Source organism: Aphelocoma coerulescens, chromosome 14, assembly GCF_041296385.1.
Source record: "Aphelocoma coerulescens isolate FSJ_1873_10779 chromosome 14, UR_Acoe_1.0, whole genome shotgun sequence".
Taxonomy (NCBI): domain Eukaryota; kingdom Metazoa; phylum Chordata; class Aves; order Passeriformes; family Corvidae; genus Aphelocoma; species Aphelocoma coerulescens.
The window spans coordinates 7,188,517-7,200,328 of record NC_091028.1 but is presented as its reverse complement, the minus strand read 5'-3'; the positions used below and the strand labels follow the sequence as shown (position 1 = coordinate 7,200,328).

At 39.0% G+C, this 11,812-nt stretch overlaps 1 protein-coding gene across 1 annotated transcript; it reads right to left on the bottom strand.

The window, feature by feature from the left end:
• Positions 1-57: 57 nt before the first annotated feature.
• Positions 58-11,108, bottom strand: PLA2G10 (phospholipase A2 group X). The gene is made up of 4 exons (XM_069030346.1): positions 10,480-11,108; positions 5,279-5,444; positions 3,668-3,774; positions 58-1,208 (listed from the first exon to the last, which is right to left on the bottom strand). The coding sequence occupies exons 1-4, from the start codon at positions 10,523-10,525 to the stop codon at positions 1,063-1,065; spliced, it is 465 nt and encodes a 154-aa protein (XP_068886447.1). The 5' UTR covers positions 10,526-11,108; the 3' UTR covers positions 58-1,062.
• Between the last annotated feature and the right edge of the window lie 704 nt (positions 11,109-11,812).

Below are 11,812 nucleotides of genomic sequence, written 5' to 3'. Positions count from 1 at the left end.
TTTGTTTGGGTTTTGATTTTTTTTTTTTTTCTTCAATATTGAAGTACATGTTATTAGCTCTGACTTGTGCAAACCTGTTCTCTAGCCTGCATCTTTGAGTAAGTTGAGATGGGTGAAAATAGACATAAAACACTCCTGGCTCTATAACTTGTTAAAGTTAGCAGTTACAAAAAAGTGTATTATTCAGCAATTCAGGGTATTGATTTCTCTTCCCAAAAGGTTAAAAACGTCCATGAAGTGACCCTAGCTAAAACCACCTTTACATCCTGATGAGGTATGTACACTTCTGAACTTCATAAACTCTTGCTGTGTAGGATCAAGCACATGTGGGAAAGCCAGTTGGTTCTAACGACTTCTACGTTTTTTCATGTTTCTGTTTTGGTGATGGTTTGCATTTGCATTTTTAAACCTGGCTTTTAAGTTCTAAGGGTAGAACTCCTCCCTGTGCTTACAGGAAATTCTGGATGTACATAGAGTAAGGAGCTTGAGCCATAAAAAATAAGCAGCTGTTTGGATAACTCTATTTAAAAAGCAAATGCTAGAAAAAAAGAATTATATTAGGCTTTCTTTAATGCAGGTAGGATTACTTAAGGTGAATGAGATTCAACAGTTAAATTAGGCTTTATAAGTGTTTAGTGTAGATGAGAGGGCTCTTTGTGCTGACACTGTCACTTCATGCACTTTATCCAGTCAGTTCAACGCTAACAAATGCTAATTTACACGTTAGTGGAGAAGTTTGGTTTGTATCTTACAGCCAGTGGAGGGGGGATAAAAAGTTCACAGCCAATGATATTATGAATCTGAAACATCTGTGAATCTGAATATAAACAAAAATTAATATTGTCGGTTACTCCTTAAGCTGATAAACTCACATTTCTATTTAGTCAATAAAAGTACATGGGAGAAGGTAAATAAGAGGAAAAATGTTTACTTTGGCCATTCTGGGGGTGGAGAGACTGAGGTGGCATGAAGGAGTACCAAGAAAGAGGAAAATCATTTGTTGTCATTACTGTGACCAAAACAAAAGTCGTTTTAGATTTAAATATATACAGAGTTACATATCTAATACCTACACAAAGGCTGAATCTCACCACACATAAAGTCTGGCCACAAAAGGTATTTTCTATGGTAGGGAGCTTTAGAAAAACATTTGGCAGCTTCACGGTCACATTCACATGCCATTTTTTGACATTTATCTTCTAGTGAGTCTGAAAGAAAACACAGTAAGTTTGATATTAGTCTGAAGAAATTAAAAATACCAAATGGAATACCAAGAATTGCTCCCTCATGTTCCATATTTGCCCAACTATGCCTCTTCGATTTCAAGTGCAATAGGAACTGTACTGAACTTTGATAAGACTGAGAACCTGTGGATCAGTCAGTAATCACCAAACTTGGCAGGTGAAAATACAATAGCCAGCTAAAAACTTAAATACTCCTCTTCCAGTTTTTTAATAAAGGAACTCTGATAACTGATCCCTCTTTAGAAAGTGGTATGTGACCATCCCTGCCTTCCCTCTTGCTCTAGTGAAACTTGACTTTGGGAAGATACTTCCTCCATTCACATACCCTTTATAATCTACTATAGGATATAGCTTTGAAAATAATATATGGGATTTATACATGGCATGCAAAGATGTTTCATGTCCAGCCTAAATTGTCCATCTTTTTTTATTAATTTGTGCAGTAAGAAGTTAGGTAAAGTGTGTTTGTGTGATAAAATCCATGTCTTGTCATGTTTGTTTTATAATTGTCGCGTTGTAACTTAGCAGATTTCTTGGCATGAGCCTTTCTTCTTGGCATGAACATTTTCTTCTACAGCAATGTGTTTTGGCTTCAGTGTGCCAACCCAGAAGTGTGTGGTTTTTTCTCTCTGTCACTGTCTGTAAACTGAAGAATCCTTGATTACATTTTGTCTTAGTGTTTGCCATTTTAAAAGCTTAGCCAAAACTCTGCTTGAGATTTGTCCAGGAGCAGAACAAGCATTCAGTTTTGTGAATGAACTCAAATTTTGCCATGAAATGGAAGTGTTCTTAAAGTATGTATATGTTTATGCTGCAACTAGCTGCCCTAAGACCTACCCAATAGTGTAAGTAGCATGAACAACATGATAGGATAAAAAATCAAAACATGTTAACTGAGAACTATTCTTCTGTTCTTCTCCTGATATTGCTCCAGACTTTATCTTCTCCATGCTGCACTTTTGTTTCCTGACAACATGCCTGCTATCTTGGCTGGTATTTTAAATATTGTCAGGAGCAAAATCTTCACAGCCAAATAAGGGTGGACTGTAATGTGATTAATTAGTGTGAGAGAGAAGATGCTTTGTACATCTGGGGCAGGGGAAGAAATGAGCAAGTAGAGATTCTGAATTACACTTGGGCAAAGTAAAGGTTGAATGTGAAGGAGGAAAGGAGGTATTCCAAAACTTTCATTTGTTTTTGAGGCAAATTCTAAATTGAGTTATGAAAGGGGAGGTTTTTGTGTTCTCTGTGAATGGCCAACTGTGTTGCCTTTAAACCATGGTAGTCAGAAACTCAGACTTGTTTTAAATGAGTTTATGTAAGGGTTTTTGCATTTCTGTAGTGTAAATAATAACCAGTTCTCAAGCTCATTTGCATTCTAGGTAGAAGCATAAAATTACATGCAAAGTAACTGACCTAGCACCTGATTTTAAAAATAAAACAAACAAAACCCCAAACAACACACAGACAACAAACTAATACAAAAATTTGACCACAAGAAGAAAAAAGCTCAGCAAATGCTGGGGACTTGGGAGAAGCTACAGTTTCAATCAGTATTTGAGGTATATGGAAAGCATTTGTTAAAATTTTGGGAGTTGTGAACAAAAAATACAAAAGAAAGCCGTTTTTTTCCAATAACCATTTTTTGGGGTTTTTCTTTCTTTGTGATCTCTTTGTCCTTCCCTTACTTCAGCATGACAAGTATATTTAGGAACAATCAAACAAAATCTATCAGATTGTGGTCAGCAGTGTGTTGCAATTTGTACACTTGTATAATGTAAATATTTTCAAATTAATATTTGTTAATTTAACTTCCAGAAATAAACATACTCATCAAATATTTTATTACCTCATTGTTTGAAACTGTAAACTGTAATTATGAATTCATTCATAAATTGCAGCCATCAGTGCAACTGATCGGGGTAAATCTGCCAAAAACTTGTCCATTATAAACTTGCAAATGGTATGAAATGTTTTCTGCCAAGTAGGGAAAAGATCCTTTTTAAACTGTTAAAATTTTCTTGTCTCCTGTTTGTAGCTGCTCTCCAGCTGGAGACCTGCAGGGAGTAGCATAACATGGGTTCTTGAACAACTGTAAATGTTCAGTAAAAGGAGGAGGGTTTTGGTTGTGTTTTCTGAAAAGGTAAGATGCTTCTAGATCACAGTTTTGTTTGCTTACGTCAGTCAGTAGGGGTGGATTAAGAAGAAACAACTGCATTCAGTTGATTGGTTTAGCTGTGCTTTCTGGAGGCACAGTGTATCCTGGCAAAAAAAGTCACAAAAGGCAGGATACTAAACTAAGAGTTTTACAGTTAATTAAGAAAATACCTTTCTAATGAGATAATCAGTAGAAGTAATAAACAAACAAAACAAACAACCCACCCCCAAAACCAACACCAAAAAACTCCTAAGTGCTCACTCACCACACACAGCAGAATTGTCTTCGCATTCCCAGTGGTAACTTTCAGTCTTTGGCTGACAACCTGCTTGTTCTGCCCTACCATAGCAGCAGTCATGGTGAAAGCAGCACCTGAGAGGAACAGAAATGGTGATTTATGGTCACACAATCTGGGTGGGGTTTATCAGTGGCTTCCTACAGCTGTGAAATAATAAAACAGTCAACATCAGTGCATGTACAAACATTACCTGCTCAGGAACCAAACCAGGGTAATTGTTTATTAGATCACTTGGAAAAAGTTACTACTTTTTCATGTAATCAGTGATGAGAAAAATGTCTGATATACATTGAGCTAGTTGAATCTTCAAAGCATTCTGTTACATATGTGTATGCCTTCCTCCTAGCCCCTTCTACAAAATAAACTGTTAGCTCATTATCATTAGAAAATTTGGAAAGTTGCTCAAAATTATTATTTCAAAATTGTTCTTGTCATAATTGGCACAAAGAATTTATAGACTTTCTATGGTGTTGTGGAACTGAACAGTACAGGTAAGAATTAATGACATTTTAATGCTTAAAAAAGGCATTAAAGTATGCTGGTGCAGTGTCTCTGGTGTGGAGTCATTGCAAACCCAGAATACCAAGGGGGGGAGGTAACAAGGACCTGAAATTAGGCAGCTTGTAAGTTTTTGCTGCAAACTAATTACACCCTTTCTTTTTGACTTGGTGGAAGAACAGGGTGTTTCCACAAAGTCTGTCTTCATTCATTCCTTCTTTCCTTCATTCCTTCAGTTTCCTCCTGGTAGCCTAACACTATCAGATCACACTAGGCACGTGGTGTTTAGATGGTGTTTAGGTTGCCTGAGGAATTTGTGTCTGCAATAGGAAAAGTTAATGCTGTGAGCTCTCACTTCGCAATTACCATTTTTTCCTATGCTTATTAAGTAATTACCTGGTCGTTCCCCACAAATCCCTGTGTAAAGATCCTGTGGTACATAACAGTTGAACAACACAGCTCAATAACTCCATTTCATGCATAGAAATTAAAAAAAAAACAAAACAACCAAACCACACAACAACAAAACAAAACCAGAACAAACCCCAGAAACTCATCTTCTTGTCAGCTAATGTTCAATTCCAAATTACATTGATGATAGTCAGTATGCTGAGATATAGTACTAAATGGAAAGGTTTGGTTTTTAGAATTCTTATTTTTCAACAGGTTGAATTTTGCATAATTTTTAATGTATTATTTTGAATACTAGTAACATGGAAGATAGTAAAATCAAATGATTTTTAATTGCCTTTTAAAAAAAATTTTTACTTTAGATGGCTTCAATGTTTGAGCTTTAAAGCTTCTCCAGCAAGACTTTAGTTATTTAGTTCTTTGCCAAAGAGCAACAGCAAAGAAACTCTGTTGTACTGTGAATCCTTTATTAAAGCAATGAGAATTTGAATTAAAGGCAAGATCATGTACATCTACAGAAACACAATTTGAATGCTTCAGAGTTTCTTAGCAATCTGAGGTGTGTTTAAGCTGAGTTCCCTCTCTGCAACAGGCCTAATTTATATTTTAGTCCTTTTATCTGTCATCCGCATTCAGCACTTAATCACTCATATAAATAGTTACTCTCACCAGTCTACTCTGTCCTTGGGCCATCCTTTTCCTCCCAGGCCACAGTAGCATCCATAGCGTAGGTAGGCAAAAGGAGAGCGGCCTGTGGTGCATCTGATGGCTCCGGCTAACTCCAGAATTCCTCTTCGATTTCTAAAATGGGCTTCCCCAAAAGTGCCTTTATAAACTGTGGAAGAAAAACTATTATTGAACTCATCAGCAAATATAAAATAGTTGGGATTGTTTGGGTTTTTTTAAGCATTGATAAAAAATGTCAGTACTTGAAAATACTCCAGTTTTAGTTTTGACACTTTGGGGCCACGCTGCTTGACTCCAGTCCCTTTTTCTCCAGTCCATAGTGAGCAGAACACTGAACACTGAGGATGGCTGCAGTGGTTTCCTCCCATGGAGGCAGTATATGATGGCAGATTTCAGTCATTTCCAGTCCTCAAACTGGTGAGGGCCAGCGTGTGTTCTGTGGCCCAGACCCAGCCATCTGCTAAGTTTAGCTGCCCCAAGGTTGCAGTATTTTGTCTTTAATGTAACATGCAATTTTGCCCATGTTATTTTGTAGAATGTAGTGCTTTACACTGGAACAAATAGGTCCTTTATGATAGGGTTTTGGTTTTCTTCAGTTTTAGACAAAGCAGCCAAATAATTGGAGGGGATGATGTGGTGGATGTAAGGCAGGGAAATGGGTGGGTACTTGGAGTAATTTCCAGGGAAATTAGAAAGGTGGTGTTTGGTTATTTTTTTGTTTACTTTTGTTTGGGGTTGTTGTTTTTTAAGTGATTCTCACTTGTTATTTCTCCAGAACAAAGATTTCTTTCGGAACTATATTTTAACTATCTCATGTCAGTACTAAAGGAAGAGGTCCCAAGCAGCAGAAAACTGTTGAGACTCTGGGTGACACTTTTAGGGGTTCATGTCATCCTGACAGATGGAACTAAAACACTGAAGAACCCTAATGAGAATGGGCAGCCTCTCCTTGCAGTGCAGGCTCCAAGCTATTCGGAGCAAATTTTAAGAAGCTGAATGACTACAACACAAATTAGTTTTACAAGGTTTCTGGTTAGAATTTCTTATTAATTACACAAATTTCCTGTTTTGGTAAGAGGAGAAAAATTTATAAACCTAAAGTCCAAGTACTGGTTACAGGTTGCAAAAGACATTAAGATTTAATAACTAATAACACCTGTGAGTGAGACAGCAGAAAAAAATAGTTAGTCTTTGTTGTTGAAGGTTTTGATAGTTATTTTCCTACTAAATAACTATATGATGATGCAATTTTTATGTAATCTGTATAATCACATAATCTATTATAATAGCATAATAGAGTAATCTTTTTTAATAGATTATATTATAATAGATTATATGATTAACTGTAATCAGTTAATGGAAAATCTGTCAGAAAAAATACTGGTCCCAGCACAGTTGAGTAACTTGAAACGTGTGGGATGCTGGTGACCTCCGGCACTTGAATTTCATGAAAGAATGGAATTTAAACACCTCATGAAATCACCTCACTAAGAAATTCAATTGATTTGTGTGTGAGAATGGTAAAAAAACACTTCAGGAAGAATCCTGAGGCAGCATTTAGTATTTTCCTGACTGGTGACCACTCCCAGATCTTTTCCCTCCTGCTTTTTGGGCATGTGATCTAGGGACAGAAGTGTGGAAACAAGAGTGCTTAAACTTGCACATGCAGCTTTGGCCATTGATTAAAAGCAATCATATCCTGAGGAATTAAGATTGTAGTCGATTGCAGTTTCATCTCAAAACTGCTGAGTTTGCACTAAACCTCCTTGCTAAGGTAGTGAATAGTATCTGTTGTGCGTGGCTCCTGTTCCAGAATATTGCCTGTATGTTTAGTGTGAAATTTTGGTTCTGGGTAGCAGAAGCATCCATTTGGTTATAGACAAATTAGTTTTATGATAGCATTGAAAGTGTTATGTTATTTGTCAGTACAGGTTCAGTAAATTCTGAGCTGAAAAAAACCCTGCAATAAGGCTGCAGCATTAGAAATGGCAACTGGTTATACTCTTCAATGTTTAGTAATGGTTACTCTTGTAGACAGCCAGTAATGTCTGGAGGAACCATGGTTAATGGCAAAGCTGGGTTTGCTCTGCATGACCTTGGGGATTCTGAAAAAGTGAAGAATTTTTACATTGTGTCTCAGTTCCTGGCAACTGGGGAAGGATAGTGTAGGAGAGATACAAGTCAGGAAGAAGAAAATAAGAATTTCCAAGTCATTTTCTGGTTTTATCACAGCGTTTTTTGCTAACTTTGGACAATTCCTCGTCCCTTGATTTAAATCCATGACAAGTAGAAGTGATTAACTGTCTGGTAGCTGAGGAGTTCAAGTATAATATGCCATGTATCTTAAAGAAAAGGACATAAACTTTCTGTCCTTGTAATTTATTTGTGTTACAGTATCTGGACATCCAGTAAACCAGCATGGTATTGTACCATAGATACTCAGAATAGGATACTCTGTCACAACAGCTTTATGACCTGAGTTAATAAAAGCATTGAGATATCATCTGAGAATGCACAGAACTATGGAAACAATCAGAGTATCAATATGTTGATGTGATGATAGCATTGGTGTGTTTGCAATATAACAAAATCTCCAAAGAGTTTTATCAGAACTGTTGTGGAATACAGTTAGAGACTGAAGTGACATTCTGCATATTTCCAAATGTTTTATGATTTAAGTTTTTGTAATCTTCTGTGTGGTTGTTTTTGTTTTTATGAAGACTTTGTGAACAAGAGGTTTGATTATGTGTTTCTGAAAGAGCAGTGTTGTCCCTTGATGTCTAGTCTGTTTTTTGGTTTTTGTCATGCAGGTTGTGTGCAGCTCTGTCAAACACAACTTTGTAGGTGGGGAAAAAGGGAGTGAGCCAGATTGCATTTATTTTAATTTCATTGCTTTATAAAGTATTTTAAAAATCCACTCCCTTAAATTTTCCATATGCAAACAGGGAAAAAAAATTAGAAACACAGTAATTTTTTGTGAAAGGTCTTATTTCCTATAATGTTTTACTCTTTGCAATGGGCTCAATGGAAAGATAATGATTATTTTTCCAGACACATACTCACATTTTTATTGAAATGTACAACTTTGCATAATTATGGCACCTAACTACATTATTAGCATCTAATACAGTGTATGCTGTTTCATGGGTTTAAAAAGAATTTCTAAGCCATTCTTTCAAAGACTGAGGGTACAGAAACATTTTTTGATGTTAAATATATGTAAGATTTCCTATAGGGATATCTCTATGCTGTCATAGTACTCCAGTAGTTCAGAACTTGAAACTTGGGAATAAGCAGACTTTCTGATGCATCTCCAAGATCTTGCAAAAAAGAACTGTGTGCCTTGCAGAAACCTCTTGGTTTTTAATTAGACTTTTATCTCTTGTTTCATAAGCCATCAGGAATGGCGTTTTTCACCTCATTTTATTGCCCAGACAGTTTACATGCTATCTCCACAAACTCTGGTCACGTGTACATTTTTTGAAAGGTTAAATTTGCCTGTTTTGATACTTTGGACCAATTGAGAAACAGGTAAATTGCATTTCCCGTGCTCCTCACTGCCCACGGAGTGGGTGACTGAGATGCCTGACTCAGAGCTATCGGAGCGTAGCCGGGCTCTCCTTAATGAGCACTCTAAGCTGGCAGAAGCAGTGATTTCATTGCTTTACTTAATGTTTTTGCTGAGGTTTGTGCCATGCAAAGGATGAAGTCTGGAGGGTGATCAAAATGCAGGAGGAATCATAGGGGCAGTCTGAGGTCAGGAAGTAGAATTGGGGCAGGGAGCTTGGTGGGGCCCTAAGTCAGCCCCATTATGCAAGCACCTTACCTTGTGGGCTTTAATCACATGACTGCCTTCCCCCAGACCCTGCTCCATTCTGTGCCCAGAATCTGTTCTAGGAATGAATTGAGGCTCTTTTTTTTAGGATCCTGCTATTTGCAAGATTTGGTGTGGTGAATTTCCAAGCTGCGTAGGAATGTATAAAAAAAAGTGGAAGAAAATCTTTTACTTAAGACAGCTGATTGCTATTCTGGAAGATAGGATTTTATCCTTACAGCTGTCACAAAGGTTCAGCATGAGGTTAATTTAATCACTTTAAAACAATGCCTATTGATGTTTACTAATAGTAGGCTCCCAGCCTGCTGAATATCCTGGGGTTGGAGTACCAAGCTACCACAGTACTCAGTGAGAACCAGGCTTTGAGCAGTTGAAGTTCCACATAATTTTATGTAGTTGTAGGTAAAAGTGGGTTCTACCATATCACCATGGGAACCTAAAATTAGAGGATGTTTTTTTGTGTCAGCCCACCTACCTAGCTGAAAAAGAGGGACAATAATAAAGTTTCAGGTAAATGAGAGTATATTCAGATACTGTACTGATGAATACCGCAGAAAACCTATGAGGAAATGGACTGAATTGTTACAAGCGGTCTTTAATACTGCTTAATAAATAGGATGTAGGAGACAAAAAAAATAATTAAATATTTGCCAAGTGAGTAATTGGCTGGGTGAAGGTATGAGGCAGGGGTCCTTTAATTACATTCTCACATCATAACTAATTCATGAAGACTGACTCATTTTTCAGAACAGCCCAGTTAGGGTTTTGTTGGCAATCTCAGTTCTAGCAATGCCTGTTTCTGAAATGCTTACTAACTCAAGTGCTCCACGACAGCTCACACCAATACCCGGAGAAGAGTGGGGATAAAGATACTGGCTTTATAGAAAGATTGTTATTGCATGTGCAAGCTGCAAACTGATTTGAAACACGGAACTTCGTTAGCAGAGTTGTACATTACCGATGAACTTTACACAAGTGATGTAAGCCCCTCCAGCCCTGCTCCCGTGTGCAGGTGCGGGCTGAGCACCGGCCGGGCTGTCGGTGCAGCTCCAGCGGGGGTTCCTGACGGCGAGTCCCACCCAGCTGTGCCCGAGCGCTGGCCAGCTGTCACAGGGACTGCTCTCCGACGTGGGAAGACAGGCACTTCCCGTGAGTGTTTCTGCTAACACTCCTTTCTCTACCCCTCTTCCCACCTGCCCCCCGACGCTGCCATGCCCCATCCGGCCGGGCACGGGCAAGGGAGCGCGTCCAGCAGAGCCCGTGGAGGCGCCGCTGCACGCGGCCGGCTTCCCTGCCGGGAAGGACCGTGCGGATGCCGAGCCCCGGCCCGGGGCCCGGCTCTACTCACCGGCCGCCGGCAGCAGCAGCAGCAGGAGCGGGGGCAGCAGCGCCATGGGCAGCGGCGGGCGGGGACGCGGGTCCCGGCAGCGGCGTCCTGCTCTGCAGCGGAGTGTGTAGGTGTGAGCCGCGGCAGCGGCGTGCCGGCTATAAAAGGCTGCTTTCTGCCCCGAGCCGGGTCCCCCGGAGCCGGAGCCCAAGTCCAAGCTGTGCTGTCCATCTGGCCAGAAGGGAGGAGCTGCCGCTGGAAAAGCCGGGGAGAGCTGGGACCTGTCACTCGCAGCGGAGCGCGGTGCAGGCACAGGGGGTCACACCCCGCAGGTCTCTGATGGGGGTCGCCTCTCCGCTCCTCCAGACCTTCCTGCCCTGGTAGCTATATTTTCTTTTTGAACTACAGCAGTTCCTAGGTAATTTAATCTAGATCTGAAGAGTAAAGCAGGAACTGTGTTGTAAGTTAGTCTAGTGTCTAGTGGTTAATTATAACCAGTGCTGAAGACGTTCTCTATCTGGAGTCTGCATCAGCCAGACTTCATCTACTGATTGCTCCTTTCCTTAGATGACTAAAGAACAACCAACTCCTAAACTGGTTACGGATATCTGTAGCTTGATAAAAACTTCAATTGTACCTCAAATAAAATACTCTCAAAGTGAGTATTTTTTTTGTACATTGTATTGTATTTGCATATTTTTCCATTCCCTTTAAAACTCTTGTATTATTTTGTAAAACTTACAACCAGGTGTCTTACTACAATCTGTCTCATTCCCTCTCTCAACACACGGACAATACCACTTGCTTTTATGTGAGTTGTTCTGTGCTCATATTTTCCAAGTATTTCTTCTTACCTTTTATTATTGCACTGAAACCAGTGCATTTCCTGCCAGTTGTTCGAGCAACCAAGAGCCCTGAAATTTAGAGTATTGATTTTGTGTGCATGTGTTTTGTCTTGTGGTGGTCTTTTTTTTTTTTTTTTTTTTTTTGGCATTATTATATTCCAGGATATTACCCCCATTGGATCCCTTTGAGGCCTACACTACTAGGATATGGAAAGAGAAATAAAACTAGGGGTTTTTTTATGGAACTTACCAAGAACTTTTTCTTGGTCATGTCATCTTACTATTGGAGAGCAGCTGGTAGTTTGGTGGAGGGGTTTTGTGAACAATATTTTCATCAAAGAAATAAAACCATTTTTTCATGCACATACTGAAGGATAATTCTACTTTTGCATTAAAATGCTCTGATTTCTGTGTTATAACGTTCCTCTTTATTCAGGAGAGGTAGAAAATCATATGTGGTGTGATTCCAACATGCAAAAAGCATGCATGGACAGATCAGATTTGTTTTT